The following is a 22,317-nucleotide window of genomic DNA, read 5'->3' as shown; positions in this document are numbered from 1 at the left end:
GCATGCTACTATCTCAAAGAAATACTGCTTAGTAGTAAATATAATTTTACTACCTAAGTATCAGAATTTAATTTTATACCTTAATAGTGAATATAATTTTCTATTATTCATTAAAAAAATAATTTGGGCCTATTTTCAATTACAAATTTGTGATAAAGATTATCATTAAGCCCAAATGGGATTTCTATGGATTATGAGATTGACTTTGCAATAATAGGCTCAAGTACTTCAGAAGAAGCAAAGTGAGGCATTGTGGAACAGAAGAGTGATAAATTAGGAATCTGATAATATGAGTTCTGTTTTTGGCTTGGCAATTTAACTATCCATGCGACCAAGAGCAAGTTGCTTATTTTGTATAATGCTCAAATTGTTCTCTATAGAATGAAATGTTATTTAAGGTCCCTATAAGCCTGGAATTAATGAATGAGCAAAAAAATGAATGAATAACACAGAAATTTCTGAAGCTTCAGAATGATAGAAAAATAAGTCTCACTACAAATCAGAGAAGCTGGGTCCTGGAATTCCATGATTTGTAAATAATTATCTCTTGGGACCTTGAGCATATCATGTAATCTCTCATCTTTAAAATAAGGTAACTGAATTCAGTTCCTATGCAGCTTTAAATAACTATAAGATCCCCTTTTCCAGAAAATAGTTTCCACATTGATAATAACACTGTAAAGAAAAACAACTTTGAAAGACTTAAGAATTTTCATCAGTTATATGGCCAACCACAATTTCAGAAGACTAATGAGGAAGCATGATACCCACCTCCTCACATGGAAGTGACAGGCATTTAGATATGGACAATGTGACAGTGTGTTTTGCTTATATGTGCACACTTGTTATAAGGTGTTTGCTTTTCTTTTTTTCTTCCCCCATTAGGGAATTTGAGTATTACAAAACACTATGGAGTTGTTTAAAAAAAAAAAAATGAAAGAAAAAAAGAAAGATTATTGAAACTTCTTTTTGGTGAGACAAATGAGATTAAATCTCTTGCTCAGGATTACACAGCTAAGAAGTATTAACTGTCTGAGGAGGTATTTTAATTCAGGTCTTCCTGAATTCAGGGCTCATTCTCTAGCCACTATACCATCCAGCTGCCCCAAAACTTCTTTTAAAGAAGAAAAGTTAGAAATAAACCGAACAAAGTTAAAGTTATATGTTGAGCAAGACAGCTTTGAAAGTTACATGTTGAATTTACTTAAAAAAGAAAAGCAACCTATAATTAGAGTCACAGTTCCATAGCCAATCCTCTACTTCTGTTCTAATTTGTACTTAAGACTATATTTTATTGGTTATTTTTAAAGTTCTTAATTATGAAACGAGGAGGGAAGGAAGGAAAGGAAAGAAAGAAGGGAGGAAGGAAGGAATAGAAGAAGGGAGAGAGGGAGGAAGGAAGGAAGACAAGGAGGGAGGTAGGGAGGGAGGGAAGAAAAAAGGGAGGAAGGAAGGAAGAGAGGGAGGAAGGAAGGAAGAGAGGGAGGAAGGAAGGAAAAAAGGAGATCCTTCTTTGAATGGCTTGACCAAAACAGCTGTTTAAATACATTCACAAGAGTACCTCAAACATTAAACTTGTCTTGCTATAATAGTCAATATTCTCCAATATACAGGAAACCAGAATTAAATAGTTCTGATTATTAAGCTAATGTTTCAGGTAAAGATTTTTTTCCTTATTAATAGAGGATCCATTGAGAAAATATAAATACTAAAGATTAAAATTGCATCTATGTTTCAACCTAGTTAAATATGTGCTCACTGCTTTTTTATAAAACGAAATTTAAGCTACAATTTATAAATGAATGAACTCACTGCATGAACTTACTTTAAAAAGTCAGTTATCATGAAATTTCAATATTTCATCAAAAATCATTTAGCACATATTGAAACTTAAAACAATAATTAGTGTGTTTTAAGGTGGGGTCTTTGTATAATAAACATAAAATAATTTTCTTTTTTTAAGAAAGTATTGACCAAAAAAGTACATAAAACATTAAAATACAAAGTTACCAGATAAGATGATGAAGATTGTAGCAACTCTGTTTCAAGCTTTTCATTCTCCATTGCTAACTCAACATTTGTTTTTGTCATTTCATTAATTGTCTGAAAATTGGTAGAAAGAACAAATACAATCAATTTTTCACATTAAGCAAAATGCTTACCATCATAGAGTTTCAAGCATGGTTCTAACCTGGAGAATTTGCTATTGGAAATTCTCTTCCTTTGGGTTTTGCATAGCAGTTGGTGTTTCTAATGGATTTATCATGCTCTATTTAGCATTATACCTATTTGTAAGCTCCATAAGGCAAGGAATACCAATGTTCTCTACTTACTAAATCTGCTTACTAAATTTTGGTTGAATCTTATTAAACTGATGTATGTTTAAAAACTAAAGATAACATTTTAAAGGTTTTTTTTTTTTTAACATGACCATGTATTATAAATTATCACATTTCTGAAAGGATAAATTATTAGAAAATAGATGCAAAATTGGACCTAAAGCCAAACCACTTATCTTATATAAATTTTCTAAATTAATACTTTTACCTTTTCTATGTCATTTCGGGGGTCTTCTATTAGTTGTTTCAATTCTTCTTCTATTTTCTTGTTATTTTTATCTTCAAGAAACACCTCAAGAAGCAGCTTCAAGTCCTCTTCCTGACTTGCTATCATGTTTTCCTCTAGAAAATAATCATCCTTTGAATATTCACAATTATTCAACCTTTTAATGAAAGATAAATATACTTTTAAGAATATAATGCTTCCTTCCTAAATCTTCTATTTCCCTGGATTTTTCTTTATCAAACATGCATTTCCTTCTACATCCCAGACAAAACAAAGTAAATTTCTCAAGTTAGTTGCAGGATTAAAATAACAATTAAGTCCCAATGTTCCGAATTCTCTGCTTAATGTAATGAAATTATAGCAGCAAAAAAAAGAATACATATGACAGCTAGCATTCCTACAATGGAACAATTTCTCTGAATTCTTTAGCACAAGTGACAAATTGCTATATGATGAGTGTCCTAGAATGAAATCATTTGAGATCCCAGTCTCAACATCTATTTATAAGATGGAGAAAAGAAATAGCTACCCTCTCTATTGCATAGGATTAAGAAGGTCCAAATGAGAGGACTGCAGAGTACTATCCAAATGTAAGACATTATAGTCTTATAGTATTATCTTCACAGTTTGAGATTTAAGTAGGAATTTTTTTTTAAGGAAACTTCTGTTCAGTCTTCTCTTTTGTGTCCAAGAATATTGTGTCCAATATTTTCTTAAACATGTGAATAAATGAGACTTTTCTGCTCACTATTTATATTTTCCCCTGAAGATCTGAACTGATTCTTGTCTTCCTATTCCCAGCACTTAAAGTACAGTGCCTAGCCAAGAAAGGATCCTTGACAAATGATTATTTAATACAAGTGAATTCTATATTAGCTTTCCTGATCAAAGAAAATAATAAAGGAACGAAAGTTTTGGGTTTCTTTTTCTTTTTTTTTTTTTTTTTTTGGTCACAGAGGCATATTTGGTAACTAGGCCAAATATTAAACTCTCTGGAGACTTTGTCTAATTTTCTCAATTTTCTCCTGTGGAAAGGAATGGAGAGGTACAAATGAAACTGAAGTTTAGAAAAATTAGTCACTTCTTTTAGTGACTAAATGCACAGATAACATCACAAATAGTAAAAGGAACTACTAATATTTTTTCATAGCCTATATTTTGCTAATTCAATTAAATTCAATTTTTAAAAAATCATTTACACTTTTTGGATTTGTTTTTGGAACACTTCCTGGACTTAGCACAACATCTGGCACATAATACATTTTTGTTCATTGGCTAAGTATCACTGTATGTCAGATAATGTACAGGGAATTAAATCAAATTGGGGTGAGGGGGTGGAAAAAGGAATAGGTAGAATTTTAGACTTGAAATCAGGAAAACAAATTCAAATCTTAACTACTATCTTTGTGACCCTATACAATTAACTTAACCACTTAACATCAGTTTCTTCTTCTTAAAATGAAGATATTACTATCTATAGGATATCAGAGCTACTATTAAATACAAATATAAAATGCCTCATTTTAGGGTGGCAGAGAATACTGACAATTGTAGGGATCAGGATTGGTTTCCTATAGAAGACAATGATATTGAAAAAAAAAAAAAAACCAAGGGATGTTAAAGAGACCTCTGTGAGAAAGATAACAATAATAATAATAATAATTGCATTTCTATAATACTGTTTGCCAGGCACTGTGCTAAGTGTTTTACAATTATTAATTCATTTTATAGGAGTCTGAAGTCAGGATGTAGGGTAAGGAAAAAAGTAAACAATCACAACAAAGAAGAATCACAATATAAAAAGCTGTTGTGATGAAAGAGATGCTCAAAACACAAACAAGAAGAAAATAATGAGTCCTAAATACGGACAAGTAAAGACTCAAAACAAAGCTTGGGAAAAAATTAAACTAGAATTCCTAGAAAAGAAGAAGTAAGAAGTAAAGAGAGGATTCTGGGAAGATGTGGAAGTAAATTGATAAATGTCAAGCTCTCCAGATTTCCCCACAAATAGAACATATTTGCATCTTAGGGTGAACATAGATGGTGAAAAATCAAGAAGACTTGAGGCAGAACAGTGGTCCTCCAGGTCCAACTGGAGAAGATCTAGAGAAAAATCTAGGGCCCTGTGAAGTGCAAACACCTTCAGGCTAACTCCATAGAAACACCAAGTGGGGAGCCTTAGGGCTAGAGGGGTGTGGCTGGAGCCTCAGCAGAAACCACAGAAACTTTCACCTGCTAGACTGATTGTGGAATCTGGTTCTGAGTCCAGGAAGATTGAGGGAATCTTATTTGATTAGGAATGTCAGGCCCAGCTGTGCTGTAGGAACATGGCTCTGGTTGAAAGAGAACCACCAAGTGAGAGCAGAAGCAATGGGACAAGGAGGCTGCTGGTTTGGGGCACTTGCTTGGTTTGGGATTCCTGGTCAGAGGGGATAGCTGAAGTGAAGCCAGAGGCACCATATTACAGGTGCTTACACAAATACCTCTTATTTAAAAAAAAAAAAAAAAAAAAAAGACCCAGCAAAGAAGAAAGAACCCTACCATAGAAACATACTATAGGAACAGGGAAGACCAAGGTTCATTTTCAGAGGAGGACAATGAAGTAAAAAAAAAGCTTCTACTTCAAAGAGTAATAGAAATGGCTTCCTGTCCAGAGAGAATTTATAGAACTTTAAAAAGAATTTTAAAATCAAATCAAAGACAGTAAAAAATAAAAAATAAAAATAAAAACTATCCAAGAAAAATAAAAAGATAATTTAAAAAAATTAACCAATTAGAAAAGGAGATACAGAGTCTCAAAGATGAAAATAACACTTTAAAAATTAGAATTGGCTGATGGGCATGGCTCTTTTCAAAAGTGAGAAGATTCACATCAGTTCCAATGGTCTTCTGATGAAGAGAGCCATCTGCCACCCAGAGTGAGGACTGTGGGGACTGAGTGTAGATCACAGCATAGTATTTTCACTTTTTTTGTTGTTGTTACTTGCTTGCATTTTTTTTTCATTTTTTCCCTTTATGATCTGATTTTTCTTGTGCAGCATGATAATTGTGGAAATATGCATACAAAAATTGCACATGTTTAACAAATATTTGTTTAGGATTACTCACTGTTTAGGAAAGATTGCGGGGCCAAGGAAGAGAGAAATAATTGGGAACACAAAGTTTTGCAAATATGAATTTTGAAAAGTATCCATGCATATGTTTTGAAAATAAAAAGCTTTAAAAAAAAATAAAATGGAAAAAAAAATTTACAAAAAAAAGAAAATTAGAATTGGGCAAGGGGAAGTCAGTGAAACTATAAGAAACCAAAACATAACAAAATAGATTAGAAAAAATTAAAAAGTAGAACAAAATTGTGATACATCTTATAAGAAAAATGACAGATCTGGACAACAGAGCAAGAAAAGAAAATATAAGAATAACTGGACTGCCTGAAAATTGTGACAAAAAAAAAAAAAAAAAAAAAAAGGACCATAACATAACAATGCAAGAAATAATCTAAGAAAATTGTTCTGGAATGATAGACCATAAAAGGAAAGTAGAAATAGAAAAAAATCTACCCATTATCACCTCACTGAGATCTTTTGTAGAAAATACATAGGAACATTATTGCCAAGTTTCAAAAACCCCAGACCAAAGAGAAAATTTTGCAAGAAACAAGAAAAATAATAATTCAAATATGCTGGAGCTGCAATTAGAATTGTACAGGACTTATTAGCTGCCACAATAAAAAAACTGCAGATTCTAGAATCATATCATATCAAAAAAAAAAAAAAAAAACTAGGCCTGAGGCCAAAAATATCATATCCAGTAAAATTATCTATAATATTGAATGAGGAAAAAATGGATATTCAATGAACTTGCAGATTTTCAGGACTTTCTATCAACCAAATTTGAACTTAATAGAAATGTAACATATAAGAACCAGTATCAAAGATCAATTTCAAAGAACTCAATGTGGATAAATTGTTTTGTTTTGTTTTTTCCCCCTGGGAAATTTATAGCATATGTTTAGGATTGACGCCAACAATAGGGTAGCTCAAAACAAAAATTGGGGCAGAGTTAAAGTAAAAATAATAGGGACAGCTAGTTGGTGCAGTGGATAGAGCACCAACCCTGAAGTCAGGAGGACCTGAGTTCAAATTTGACCTTAGACACTTAACACTTCCTGGCTGTGTGACAATGGGCAAATCACATAATCCCAACTGTCTCAGCAAAAAAAAAAAAAAAAAAAAAGTAAAAATAGTAATTATGCCATACAAAATGAGGTGCAAAGAAAGATGAGTCACAGGTTTTTTAGAGTGGGAAGGAGAGCTCATAGTTCTAAAAACCTATTCATATCAGGAATGGTTAAATAAGTAGCACTACATATATATTATGAAGGGTATAGTACCCTCTAAAATCTATAAAGGAAATAAGAGGGAAGGGAAGCAAAGGATGAGGGAAGTGAGAGATCCATAGGTGGGGAGTGTTTAAGTAATAGCAAGGGAAGTTAGGACCAGAGTTAAAGCAAAAGGTTAGCAGGGATATGAAAGATATTTGTGTATCTATGTGTAGGAGTATGTGTGTATGTATGTATGTATGTGTATGTATATATCTACATATGTATACATAAACATATCCTTTCCAAACTATAGTCTGCTTGGGAGTGGTAGGGGGGATAAAAAGGAGGGGGTGGGGGGAAAAATAAAATTTTAAAAAGGTGTGCAATAGCAAACAAAAGAATAATTTACAAGGAAGTTAAGAAAAGATGGATTCTCATTAATATAATTTCTTCTATTAATATAGATTCAAAATATAAATTACTAATATAAAAACTTTCTTGAACTGGTATTTGTTGTTATATATTTTGAATTGTCCCTAATGTTCTGCTGGGCATGTGATAATATTTTCTAGCCTAGATATCACATTTCAAGATAAATTAAAAGACAATTGTCCAGATTTCTTAGGACCAAAGACCAAAGTGAAAAGAGAAAGAATTTCTGGGGGGGGAAAAAAACAAATGAAACCTCCCAACAACATTGTATCCAAAACCCAGGGCTTCCAGATAAAAATAAAAATGCCACAAACAGCCAGAAAGAAAGAATTCAAGTATTAAGAAATCACAAGTAATATTACACACAATTTGGCAGCCATTATCATAAAGTGTTGGTGAACTTGGAAGAAACATATGAACCTTAATCATCATCAAATATTAAAGTGAAAATCTAATTAAACAAAGTTTGGGAGTGTTTCTATTATTTTTTGATTATCGTAAGAAAGCTATGAAAATAAGAGTAAACTAATACAATGGAGATGGGGAAAAGGAAAAGTAAGGAGAAATTTTTTCACATAAGTGTATGCAAATAAACATCTATACCATCAAGGAGGAGGGGTCTATGGGGAAATTGATGACATTTGAACCTCACCCTCATCTAAACTGGTCAAAGAGGAAAGAATACACACATACAAACACACAAAGAGGCATAGAGAAATAAAAGGAAGAAGGGAGAATCAGAGGGAGAGAATACTGGACACTAGTCCTAAGCAAAGTAAATTTCATAAAAACACACAAATATTTATAACTTTTTGATCTGGTAAAGACTGGGAATCGGAGGGAGTACCCACAAATTGAGAAATAACTGAAAAAATTATGAGTATGAAATAATGAAGTGAATAGTTTCAAAGAAACCTAGGGAAACTTAAATAAACTGATGCTAAGTGAAGTGAACAAAATCGGAGAACAATATATACAATAACAGTAATGAAAGGAAAGTCAGGAATTATATGAGCAAAATTACAAAAAAGTTTCCATACAAATAAAGTCAGACTTAAATAACTGGAAAAAATATTAAGTGCTCTTGGATAGGCCCAGCGAATATAATAAAGATGACAATACTCCCTAAACTAATCTATTTATTTAGTGCTATACCAATCAGACTTCCAAGAAAATATTTTAATGATCTAGAAAAAATAACAACAAAATTCATATGGAACAATAAAAAGTCAAGAATCTCAAGGGAATTAATGAAAAAAAAAATCAAATGAAGGTGGCCTAGCTGTACCAGACCTAAAATTATATTATAAAGCAGCAGTCACCAAAACCATTTGGTATTGGCTAAGAAATAGATTAGTTGATAAGTGGAAAAGGTTAGGTTCACAAGACAGAATAGTTAACTATAGCAATCTAGTGTTTGACAAACCCAAAGATCCAAATTTTGGGGATAAGAATTCATTATTTGATAAAAATTGCTGGGATAACTGGAAATTAGTATGGCAGAAATTAGGCATGGACCCACACTTAACACCATATACCAAGATAAGATCACAATGGGTCCATGACCTAAGCATAAAGAACGAGATTATAAATAAATTAGAGGAACATTGGATAGTTTATCTCTCAGACTTATGGAGGAGAAAGAAATTTGTGACCAAAGATGAACTAGAGACCATTACTGATCACAAAATAGAAAATTTTGATTATATCAAATTAAAAAGCCTTTGTACAAACAAAACTAATGCAAACAAGATTAGAAGAGAAGCAACAAACTGGGAAAACATCTTTACAGTTAAAGGTTCTGATAAAGGCTTCATGTCCAAAATATATAGAGAACTTACTCTAATTTATAAGAAATCAAGCCATTCTCCAATTGATAAATGGTCAAAGGATATGAACAGACAATTTTCAGATGATGAAATTGAAACTATTACCACTCATATGAAAAAGTGTTCCAAATCACTATTGATCAGAGAAATGCAAATTAAGACAACTCTGAGCTACCACTACACACCTGTCAGATTGGCTAAGATGACAGGAAAAAATAATGATGAATGTTGGAGGGGATGCGGGAAAACTGGGACACTGATGCATTGTTGGTGGAGTTGTGAACAGATCCAACCATTCTGGAGAGCAATCTGGAATTATGCCCAAAAAGTTATCAAACTGTGCATATCCTTTGATCCAGCAGTGCTACTACTGGGCTTATACCTCAAAGAGATATTAAAGAAGGGAAAAGGATCTGTATGTGCCAAAATATTTGTGGCAGCCCTGTTTGTAGTGGCTAGAAACTGGAAATTGAATGGATGCTCATCAATTGAAGAATGGCTGGGTAAATTGTGGTATATGAATATTATGGAATATTATTGTTCTGTAAGAAATGACCAGCAGGAGGAATACAGAGAGGCTTGGAGAGACTTATATGAACTGACGCTAAGTGAAATGAGCAGAACCAGGAGATCATTATACACTTCGACAACGATATTGTATGAGGATGTATTCTGATGGAAGTGGATTTCTTTGACAAAGAGACCTAACTGAGTTTCAATTGATAAATGATGGACAGAAGCAGCTACACCCAAAGAAAGAACACTGGGAAATGAATGTGAACTATTTGCATTTTTGTTTTTCTTCCCGGATTATTTTTACCTTCTGAATCCAATTCTCCTTGTGCAACAAGAGAACTGTTCGGTTCTGCAAACATATATTGTATCTAGGATATACTGCAACATATATAACATATATAGGACTGCTTGTCATCTAGGGGAGGGAGTGGAGGGAGGGAGGGGAAAAATTCGGAACAGAAGCGAGTGCAAGGGATAATGTTGTAAAACAATTATAGATTTTGGCATAGATTCTGTCAATGTAAAGTTATTATTAAATAAAATTAAAAAACAAAACAAAACAATAACAGTAATGACAGGGGAACCTGAAACTGTCTCTCTCTCTGACTTTGGAGGGAACCCTTGAGAAACTCCATGAACCCTTCAAGAAGCAATCCCCTGAGAAAGACCCTCCCTAGAGAATCAAGAAGTTTCATTCTGTTATCCTGGAGGAGACCCACCACACCTCCCCTCCCTTCTCCTCCCCCCCCCCCCCACTGATAACTACTGATTATATCCTTTATTGAATTGGAGATTAGTCTAAGAGTACTCATTCAATTGGAAATTTTCTATTCAATTCACTAAGATCTGGGTCTGATTTCAACTCAAACTGCCCCCAGTCCCTATCCAAAGTTTCAAATTATAAAAAGGGGCAACTTAGGGCACTTCTTTGCAGATGAATTATGCAGGAATCATGCATGGCCAAGGGAACTCTCCTGGGCATTGCTGCCTGCGAGGACCCTCTGCCTGCTGAGAAGACATTCTCTTTTCAGTGTTAACCCTTCTTTATCTCTCTCACCTATTTTCCTAACAGGACTATATCCTTCTTTACCTCTCTATTAGGATTTCTCTTCTAGGAACTTTATCTTGCCACTGAGGAAGTTAGTCTTCCTAGCAAAAGCTGATTTCTCAGTTCCAACAATAAACTTCTTTTTGCCCGTCTAACTTTTGGTTCTTAAATTCTTTTACAAAGCTGACCAGAAGGGGTTCCTACAACTCTCTGCCTTGCAATGAACCTCATCAGTAACATAGCAAAGAAAATAACATCAAAAGAATAAGAGATTCTGTTCAGTGTAATAACCAAAAACAATTCCAGAAGACAAATGATTAAACATGTAAAGTGATAAGAGTACAGAAGACATATTATGTTTTAGAGTCCCAGGAGTCCTCAAACTTTTTAAATAGGGGCCAGTTCACTGTCCCTCAGACTGTTGGAGGACTGGACTACAGTAAAAAATAAAAACTTTGTTTTGTGGGCCTTTAAATAAAGAAACTTCATAGCTCTGGATGAGGAGGATAATCGTCCTCAGCTGCTGCATCAGCCCACTGGACGTAGTTTGAGGACCCCTGTTTAGACACTGTCAATGTAGACATTTATTTTGTTTGACTCTACATGTTTATAACAGTGATTTTACTTTTCTTTCATTCTCATTGGGGGGGAGGAGGAAAGGGAAGAGAATCAGAAGACAATTTTTTTTCTGATTGAAGAAATAAAAATGTTTTAATTTCAAGGAAGGAGTATATTCCAGGAATGGGGAAATGGTCACAAAAACACAGAGACTCACCAGAAGATGAAATGTCCTACAGGGAAAATGGCAAAAATGGGCTACTTTGCTAGATTGTAATGTACAAAAGAGAAAACAAAGAACAATGTCAATCACCCAATTAAAATGCATTTATAAGTACTTACTGTAAGCACTTACTATAGTACTTTGTTAAGCAGGAGGGATACAAAGAAAGCAACAAAAATCCCTGTCCTCAAAAGACATATTCTATTGGGACAAATAAAATATAAATAGATTTCTGCAAAATACACATAGAGTACCCATAAGGTAATATTGGGGAAAAGCCTAAAAAGGTAGGCTAGTAACCAATTGAAAAAAGCTTTAAAAACAAAAACAAAATAAAACAATAACAACAAAAGAGTTAGCATCTTAGATCAGAAGCAAAAGAGAACCACTAAAATTTCTTAAGAAAAGAAGTGGACACTGGTGGTATCCATTTGGCAATTATGTTCAGAGGATAGAGTGGAGAAAGGTTGGACTAAATAAGGAAACACCAATTAGGATTTTTGTACAATAACCCAGTAAAGAGGTGATAAGGCCGGAACTAAGCTGGTGGTCTTATGGATGCAGAGACTTGGTCAGATGCTAGATATATTGTGGATATATACTGCAAGATATAAACTTCAGCAACTATTTGTACAAGAAAGATAGAGAAGAGTTTAAAATAATTCCAACTGTGGTTTTTCTAATATAAAGAGAAGTTGGAAAGAATGGAGGTTTGGGTGGGGGGACAAAGCATTTGAATTAAAGTAGCCATGGGACACTCCATCTGGTTCAACTAAGATTTTATAAGGATTCTCATAATCTCAAGGACATTAAGGGAAAAAAAAAAGAAAAAGATACAGATAGCCTCAATAATGACTTGATGGAAATTCAAACTAAGTATGAGTTGGGTTTTTTTGTTTATTTGTTTGTTTGCTTGTGGATTCAATATGAATCAACAATGTATACAGAAGTCAAACTAACTCAGTTCAAGTATTTGTAAAGCATGTGCATAGCACTATGGAAACAAAAATAAGATGTAAAGCAAGTAGGCTCTTAAAGAGCTTCCATTCCACAGGAAGTTAAGGAAATCTTAGGCTGCTTTTTTTTTTTTATTAAAGCTTTTTATTTTCAAAACATATGCATGGATAATTTTTCATCATACCATGCAAAACCTTGTGTTCCAATTCCACCCCACGCCTTCTCCTCACTCCCTCTCCTAGATGGCAAATAATCTAATATGTGTTAAATATGGTTATACATATGTTAAATACAATATCTGCATACATATTTATACAATTATCTTGCTGCACCAGAAAAATCAAATCAAAAAGAGAAAAAAAATTAGAAAGAAAATAAAGTGCAAGCAAACAACAAAAAGAGTGAAAATGCTACGTTGTGATCTACATTCAGTTCCTCTCTCTGGGTGTAGATGGCTTTCTTCATCACAAGATCATTGGAACTGGCCTGAATCATCTCATTGTTGAAAAAAGCCATGTCCATCAGAACTGATCATCATATATCTTGTTGTTACCATTCTGGTTATGCTCATTTCATTTAGTATCAGTTTATGAAAGTCTCTCTAGGTCTCTCTGAATCACCCTGCTATTGTTTCTTATAGAATAATAATATTCCATAAAATTCCATTTAAAAAGTCACATACCATGACTTATTCAGTCATTCTCCAACTGATGGGCATCCACTCAGTTTCCAGTTTCTTGCCGCAACAAAAAGGGCTACCACAAACAATTTTGAACATGTGGGTCCCTTTCTCTCCTTTATGATATCTTTGGGATATAAGCCCAGTAGAAACACTGCTGGATCAAAGGGCATGCAGTTTGATAACTTTTTAAACATAATTCCAAACTGTTCTCCAAAATGGTTGGATCAGTTCAGTTTCATCAATAGTTTCAATGTCTTCATCTGAAAATTGTCTGTTCATATCATTTATCAATTGGAAAATGGCTTAAACTATTATAAATTTGAGTCCATTCTCTATATATTTTAGAAATGAGGTCTTTATCAGGTCCTTTGGATATAAAAATGTTTTCCTGGTATATCGCTTCCCTTCTAATCTTGTCTGCATTAGTTTTGTTTATACCAAACCTTTTTAACTTAATATAATCAAAATCATCTATTTTGTGTTCAACAATGAACTCCAGTTCTTCTTTGGCCACAAATTCCTTCCTTTTCCACAGATCTGAGAGGTAAACTGCATTTCCACAGATCTGAGAGGCTGCATTTTTTTAGAAAGCATAATGTTCAGAACTGAAGGAGGAGAGAAAGATGAAAAACCTGTTACTCTGTGCTGGTCAGGCAATATCTGGATTACTGTGTTCCACTGTGGGCACTACACATTTTAGAAAGGCCTTAATAAAATGGAGAACATTCAGAGACAAGTGACTAGGATGCTTTGGAGACTAAAGTTTGTCCTTAAAGAGCTTCAGTTTCTTTATCTACAAAACAAAGAGATTAGACACAATGAGTCTTTGGACCAGATAATACTCAGGTCATTCCAAGATCTTGATCTATGATGCTCTACTTCTCTCTTTATTTATTTTCTATCATCTTACTTTTAAAAGGTACATCAAAAAACAAAGCAAAAAGTGAATATTAAAAACCAACTATCTGCTCATGTATTGGAAAGAATAATCAACTGGCTACCAATCCACCTGGGTTCTAACTACTTTATAGAATTACTGTGACAAAAAAAACTTTTGACCCTAAAAAAACAAAAAGATGTTCATTATTAGTAATCATTATTAATCCCAATTCTACTATTTAATGGCTACGTGGCAATGGAAAAATCTTTTCCTCTCTCTGGGCCTCATCAAAATGAAGGAATTAGACTTCATAGTCACAGGCTTTCCCTTCAAATTTATTTATATTAACAGTCATGTCAGTTCAATTCCACAAAACCTCTTGCATTCATCAACTTCTTCCTCTTCACATGTCTACTCTACTAGTCTTAAGGCTTTATCACTATTTGAGTAACCTATTGTAATAGTCTCCTTATTTAACTGGACTCCCATTCTAGCCTCTCCTCTCTCAAATCCACCCTCCAACAAGCTACCAAAATAACCTTTCCAAACTATAGATGTGATGTGGTCAGACCATGCCACCTTCTCTTTAAGATTTTCAAGCAGCCCCTTCCTGCCTTTAGGATGAAATATGAACCTGCTTCTTCTGCCATCATTATCATCATCATCATCAAACAGTTAACATTTATATAGAGCACTTTACATATATCCTCTTGGTTGAATCTTACAACACCCCAGTAAAGTGAATGCTATTATTATCCTTATTTTATAAATGGAAAAAAATTGAGTGCTGGAAGTGTTAAGTGACTTGCTTAAAGTAACACTGCAAATTGGCATCTAAATCAATACTTGAACTTGGTATTCCTGATTCCAAGTCTATCATTCTGACAACCGGGAATATAAAGCCCTTCATACTATGGTCTCCATCTACCCTTCTAGGCATACTTAATCTTACTCATTTTTATATGTTCTTTATTTCTGTCCAAATTGTCCTACAGGCTGTTCCTGGAACTCAGCATTCCATCTCCTATCTTTCTATGCTTCTTCAAATTATCTCTAATGACTTCAAAGCTTACCCCAGCCATCACTTTCTTATGTTTCCTGATTTTCCATTACTGATCCCTCCTCCCTTATATTATTTCACATTTGTCTAATTAATTGTTATTACATCCCCCAATAGAATGTAAACTTGAAAACAAGGATTATTTTTTGTTTTGACTGAAATCTCAGCACTTATCATAGTATCTTACATAAAGTAGGGGCTTACTAAATGATTTTTGAAAGAATGCAAAAATGAAATTTTAATTTTCTCCTGGAGCAATTAGTGCATGAATCTTATTTTTTATGAGCTCCTTGGGAATAAAGACTAAGTCTAATTGAGTCTTTTTTATTGCCTTCTCTTCTTATTCAATGATTGTTGAATTGAATTATCTAACCTTTATTCTGCCCAATCTAGATATGAAACACTCATGTGACACTGGTTAGATGATTTTACTTCTCTGGACTTCAGTTTCTTCATCTGCAAAATAGGAAGGGATGTAACTAGATGACCATTAAAGTTACTTTCAACTCTAAATATTTGGTGTTGGGTTTATTCCCTCCCTCCTCTAACTTTGTGCTCTAAAATGAATTTATTCTTAATAGGCATTTAATAGGCTCAATTGCATTGAGCATTATCTCAAAAATTTTGAGGTATGTTTTCATATTAATTTCTTAATTTAATGTCTTTATTCTACTAATGGAATGCCTTCTCTAGGTGCATTATGTTAAAGTCCCATTAGTTGCTCTCTGGTGAGGCACATAAAGTAGAGTAGTGGAAATTTGGTTTCTAGTCCTAGCTCAGAGTTGTACTTGGATTAATTTGGAGAAATTGTTCAGGGCTTAGAGTAAGAAAGTTTAGATTTTGAATTCTAGCTCTTATGCTTCCTACCTGTGAGACCATGGATAAAAAAAAAAAAAATTTGTCTCATAAAATGAAAGGTTGGATACCTCCTGCCAGAGTATATGGCCTTAAAGGTACAATAAGGCACATATTTTTGGAGGGGCATGGCCAATGTAGAAATGTGTTTTGCTATTTTATTTATAGATCTGTTTGAGGGGCTTTCCTGTTTTCTTTTTTTCCTATCTGTTAAATGCAGGCAGCAACAGTGGAAGGAGAGAGATAAATGCTTGTTAAAAAAAAAAAAAAAAAAGGCTTCATCAGATTGCCAAGAGTCATTGACTTAAAAAAGATAAAGAACTTCTGGACCAGGCAATTCTAAAATTCCATGATTATAGCTATAATTTTTTACTTAAAAGCTTCTAAACCAGAGTTCACGGTGAGAGAGTGTTCCCCATGTCTGGAATGCATTTCCTCTGCACCTCACTTCTTATTGTTCCTCTTTACCAAGGGGCAGCTCAAACACCATGTTCTAAGCATAGCTTTTCATGATCTTTCTCTTGCCTTCCAATGAGTGCTAGGTTCTCCAAAATTGTTCGATTTCACTACTTTAACCTATAGTTATATCAGGTCACCTTATATTTATGGATTCATCTCATTTATTACAAACAGGATTGTTTCATTCTTTGTACATTGTAGGTGTTTAAAGGGATTGACTTTATAAAAATAGTATTTTGAGATTATTCTTTTGTGGGCATATGACTGTAAAGGAATAATATTCTATCATAACATATGACAAAAGAGTTGGTTTCAGAGAAACCTGGGACAATTTCTATGAACTGATATAGATTGAACTGGAGCCAAGAGAACAATACACACATAGAGTAACAACATAATAAAGACCACAACTTTGAAAGACTTGAGAACTGATAGATACAATGAAGCAACTTGTTTCTTATCTCTTAACAGACAACTGGCAGATTCTAGATGCTGAATAATTCCTTCATTTTTTGGACACAGCCAATGTGGAAACTTGTTTTACTTGGCTTTATTTATGTGTTACAAAAACTTTGCTTTGCTTTTTTCTTCTCAGTGGTGGAAAATGGAGGTGGGGGAAGAGGCAACGAGATGAGGGGTGAGGGGGAGCAAAGCAAGATTGTTAAGGTATTATTTTAATAGCAAGAAAAGAACTGAAGTAAGACCAAAGAGAAGTACAGAGAAACTATGGGACAGTTTTGAAAGCTACAGATTGAATTTATTTATATATTTATAAAGTAAAAGCAAGCTATTTATAATAAAGCATTTCACATGCAATTTTCTTTTTCTCTTCTATTACATATGATGCAAATGCCCTTGCTATTTGATATTTGTTAAATTAACAATTTAAAAAATTTAAAGAGCTTTCTTATAAAACTCCTATCATATAATTTTGCATGTCACTTTTCCTCTATGGATCACAGCTTCCTATCTGTAAAAATAATCTTTAAATCCTTTCCAATATCCAAATCCTATTCTATCCTTCACCAATTAAAAAAAGGCAATTTGATTAAAAAAACATGTTGGGGAAGGGACATTTCACTTTTATAAACTTTTCTTTTCAAATACCTGTGCAATAATTATTACAAATATAATAAAATAAAAAGAGCCAAGAATTATATGGGGCCTACTTTGGCTATTCCCATCTTTAAGAAAATTTTTAATGAAATAGTTTTCTTAAATAATTTTCAAGAAATGTAATATTTTAAAAGGTCCAATGAGTACAGATATATAGTGGCAGAGCTATTGATCAGCAATCTCCCATTCCACTTAATAAAATTGTCTTAATCCAGTCAGTAAAATTAACATTTATGATACCTCATAGTACATGTTATTAGTATCCTTTCCTTCCTTCTTTTTGATGGGAATGGTGATTTCATTTTATTGATATAGGAAGTTTTGATGGAAGAACTTTCTTTTCTGATACGCATCTACTTTGCAATTTATAGTTTTAGAGTGAGAATTCTTAATCTGGGAAATTTTATATATATATATATATCTTTATAACAACCACATTTCAAAATAATTCATTTCCTTTCCAATAATGTACATTTTGTTTTATGCATTTAAATACTGTAGTCTAAGAAAAAGTTCATAAGTTTCACCAGACTGTGAAAGAGGGTCATATGGCATTTTTAAAATATTAAGAATTTTGATTTTGGAGAATTTCCTCAGGCTTGAGAGGTTAAGTGAATTGACCAGGATCACACTGTCATTATGTATCACAAGAAGCCTCCGAACCTACTTCTTCCTGCTATTGCCACAGATCAGCAATTGTTCAGCCTATTAGAAAGAAATGTTCACTTGCTCTAGGTTTCCACAAGGATTCCAATAAAAAGATTTATGCAATTCTCCACTAAGATAACAAATTTTGAAAGACAGAAGAATCATGGAGAGAATCTCTTTTGGTTTCACTTTCAGAAGTGAAACAAAAACTGTTCAGCTGTTTCAGAGCCATGAAGAGGAAAGGGGGCGCTGAGAAAAGGGGCATTTTAGCAAACAGGTCATTTAGCAAAGTGTCTTTCAGACAGATTTGTTTTCCATATTCTTATTGTCAATTAGTGTCCAACTGAAAAAGCCTGGCTGATCTGCCAGTAACTTGGAAGTTACTGTGCCAAAGCTTTGCATGACAATCCTTGCAGAGAGCAAAAGATTTACACCTTTCATCCCTTCAAGTGAGAAACGTCAGGTTCCTCAGGTTCCCAAAAGATTCCCCCATTAGCTGCCTGCCCCGTACCTCCCAGTCTGAGTTCTACAGCTTGAGAACGAAGAACAGGGCAGTTGACAGCAGTAGCAGCAACAGCAACTCAGGCCACACAAGTCCCTCTGGAAGCAATCATACTGAGAAAGTAGGACGTACCCCAAAGTTTGGGCGGGGCTATTGGCACCAAACAGCCTTTCTCCTTTTCCTGGAAATCACGTGAAGATCTGTGGGAGGGAAAGGGGAAGGGAAAAGAAGAGAAAATACCCAGTGGCAGATAGTTGTGTAGTTCTCTAGCCAGCTCCTTCCCAGAGGGACTTAAAGAACTAACGGAGTTTCCCAAAAGAGTTTGTAATTCTGTTAGTTCACTGTGGGGATTCTCATTGCCCAAAAGGAAGCACCCAGGTTGAGAAGCTAGTGGTGGAAGGGAAGGAGAACAACCAGGATTTGGGGATTTTTTGCTTGTTTTTTTGCTTTCAGAATTGCATTGAGCATTCTCTTTACTTAGCAGATTTTCTTTTGGTTTTTGTTAGTTTGTTTTAATGAGTTGGATGTGGCCACAGGGAATATTGTTACTTTAATGTGCTGAACTTCATCGTTTTAAAAATTAAATCTTTTTCAATTAGTATTTATTTTTCTCTTTCTCTCCACCTTCCCATTGAAAAAGACAAAAAGAGCAAAACTTTTTGTAACAAAGATTCCTAGTCAAACAAAATAAATTCCCATTTTGACTATATCAAAAAAATGTCTCTCATTCTGGATATATAGTTCATTATCTCTTTATGATAATCCCAGAGAAAATGAGGCAAGATAGAAACTAGAGAGTTTTTAATATTTTATTTGAGAGGGAGAGATTGTGTTGGGGACATGTTGCCCCTAGTGCTGATGTCTCAAAGCATCCAGTGAGTTCTCAGTGACATATATATGGCTTTAATCTTGGGTAGATACACAAAAGCTGAGGCTGGGAGAGCTAGGGGAAGAGAGGGGCAGAGAAGGAGGGGAAGGTCCAAACTCTGGTGAGCAAGAATCTCCAGGCAAGGACCACCATCAATCCAGTTCTGACAGGTTGGGGGTAGGATCATAAATTCTTATCTTTTGGAATGCCAAATCTCCACAGTCCTAATTATCTCAGTTCTAATGAATAGAAAAGGGGGGTTGCAACCAGGGGAATTGAGGCAGAATAATTCAAGGAAACTGAGGCAGAATAATTCAGGGAAACTGAGGCAGGACAATTAAAGAAGACTGTGGCACATTATCAGATGTGGGCAGCATTATTTATCATTACTCTCCTGTAATGATGGCTTGTCCAAGTTCTTAGGAGAGAGTTATATGTTACCCAATATTTCCTTTAAAAAAAGAAAAATGATACCTTTTATATCAGTATGTTAGAAATAACACTCTTGATACTGAAAATCAGATATCAAGGAAAATTTATTAAAAAAGAATCTTAAGGAATTGTCTTCTGGCCAAAAGCAGGCCCCACTCCTCTTTGGGAAGAGGGAGCACTGAGTACAGAAATGGGGGAACGTTTATACTTCCTCTTGTGATGGAGTTCCTTCCTTCAAATAAGGCATTGGTTTGTTTTATCCAGGTTACAGTCTTTCTGATTTGTCCACTACATGTTTCCTCTCAATATGTATAAAATATGCCTCCTCCCAACATTTGAACATCCTATGTTCAAAAATGGCTGAAAACTCCTCCTCTGGGGTGTGTTGTTTAATATTCAATTAGCCTATTAAGCAGGACAGTAGTGATTTGGTCAAGTCAGGTCATTGATCCCAACTAGTTTGGGCTAAATCAGATATCATCTTAAGTTTGTGGTTTTCTCAAAACCACAAGACTTTTTCTGATTGGCTGAATCCACCTGTGCCTTCCCAGCCTGCCTTCCTACCCCCACCCCCCACCCCAATTCCTTGTTTGCTCAAGGCTTCTATTGATCACTTTGTTCTGTGAATACTAATCTTTCTTAACCTCTCATATTCTGAAAACTTCCTGATGAGTAGTACTTACTATCCCCACACTATCTGAAAGTTTGTAACACTGTGGAAACCTAACTTTTCAGCATTTCTTACAAGCAAATATAGAAAGAAACTTCGAAGTCAAGCCATTGGTTTAGAAACTGGAGGAGACCACAAAAATTATCTAGTCCAATTCCCACTATAGTTCAGGAACTTAATAACTTTTTCCACTTGTGACCTTTTTTTATCAAAAAAATTTCATGCAACTCTGGATATATAGGTATATAAAATAAGTATACAAATCAAACATTTATTGATAAAAATCATTTTAAAAAACTTATTTTAAAACAATTCTTTGATATAGATATAATTTTACCATTTATTAAAGATAAAAACAAATTTGCATACTAATGAGATGGATGTGCTTATTTAATTTTAGATAAAGAATTAAGTCTGGCCAGAATATTTGATAACTTTAGTTGTCAAATTTTTCATGAACCCCACATTCAATTATGTGACCTCATATTCCCATATAAGAAGCTATGCTATAGTTAGTTGATCCCAAATCAGACTATGCTTCACATTACTCAAAAGAGTAATGGCACTTTCCCTTTCTATCTAGGCTCAGTAATCAAATCAATACTACAATATTAGCATTTTCACAGGAAAAGGCTATTAATTGGCTGCCTTATAAATCATTTGACTGTAAGTGTTCCTATATTGGAACACCTATTCCAGGCTCCTCTTCCATATAAGTATTGTCTCTCCTTATTAAAAATAAATTCCTAAAACCTGGGACTCTCACTTTTCTATTTGTATATACAGTATTTAGAACAATATCTAGCATTTAGTAAATTCTTAATAAATGTTTTTCATTTATTCAACTTTCATATTACTGATTAGGAAATCAAGAGTCACTATGTGATGTGCCCAAGATCAAATAGACAGTAAGCAGCAGAGTCAGGATTTGCATACTGGTCCTCTTGACTTAAGACAGTGCTCTTTCTGAATCAAGAAATATTAGTCAGTGGACAATCATATATTAAGCATATACTATGTGCCAGATACTATACTAAGCCTAAACCCTAGATACAGAAAGGCAAAAATGGCTCCTGCCTTCAAGGAATTCATATTCTAATGAAGAAGACGATATATATATATATATATACATATACATATATATATACATATATGTATATGTATATATATACATATATGTATATGTATGTATATATATATATATATATATATATATCACTAGGATTTAGAAGTATCAGGAAAAACTTCTTTCTGAAGGTGAGACTTTAACTGATACTTGAAGGAAGTCAGGGAAATAGGATAATGAGATGAGGAAGTAGAGTATTCAATGTATGGGATACCACTAGTGAAAATGTATAGGAGTCAAGAAGATGAAATGTATATGAGAGGAACATTAAGGAGGCCCAGGTAACTATTATAAAGTTTATGGAGGAGAGTAAAGTATAAGACTGGTTACATAGGGGTGAGGTTCTCAATGGTGTTTTGAACACAGAGAAATTAAGAATTGATCCTTGAGGCAAGCAGGAAGAAGGCACTGATAGAGATCAGTTTATCTTCATGGTTCCATCTTCTGTGGGTTGTCCATTCTGAAATCCAAGTTATATCAAACCCTTGAGATGCATCTGATGGAGTTCTAGTGACCATCAGAGAGTTATAGAAATCCCCTTTTGATCAGAGGCACAGGTTCTTCATG

The 22,317-nt window shown here is 34.0% G+C and overlaps 1 protein-coding gene across 4 annotated transcripts in view; it reads right to left on the bottom strand.

Annotated features, from left to right (window-relative positions):
* NMI (N-myc and STAT interactor) overlaps positions 1-18,787 on the bottom strand; it is a 41,805-nt gene extending 23,018 nt beyond the window's left edge. Inside the window, exons 1-3 of one of the 4 annotated variants that reach the window (XM_051986448.1) lie at positions 18,664-18,787; positions 2,548-2,722; positions 2,011-2,103 (exon numbers count right to left, since the gene is read on the bottom strand). In XM_051986448.1, the coding sequence (XP_051842408.1) occupies positions 2,011-2,103; positions 2,548-2,673 (219 nt within the window). In that variant the 5' untranslated portion in view covers positions 2,674-2,722; positions 18,664-18,787. Of the gene's footprint in view, positions 1-2,010; positions 2,104-2,547; positions 2,723-11,489; positions 11,515-13,134; positions 13,256-18,663 lie in introns of those variants that run through there. The other 3 variants (XM_051986445.1, XM_051986446.1, XM_051986449.1) reach the window with 3 other exon arrangements.
* Positions 18,788-22,317: the final 3,530 nt, after the last annotated feature.

The sequence above is a fragment of the Antechinus flavipes genome, chromosome 3, assembly GCF_016432865.1.
Source record: "Antechinus flavipes isolate AdamAnt ecotype Samford, QLD, Australia chromosome 3, AdamAnt_v2, whole genome shotgun sequence".
Lineage (NCBI taxonomy): Eukaryota > Metazoa > Chordata > Mammalia > Dasyuromorphia > Dasyuridae > Antechinus > Antechinus flavipes.
Note: the sequence above shows the minus strand (reverse complement) of the source record. Positions and strands in the feature narration are given on the sequence as shown.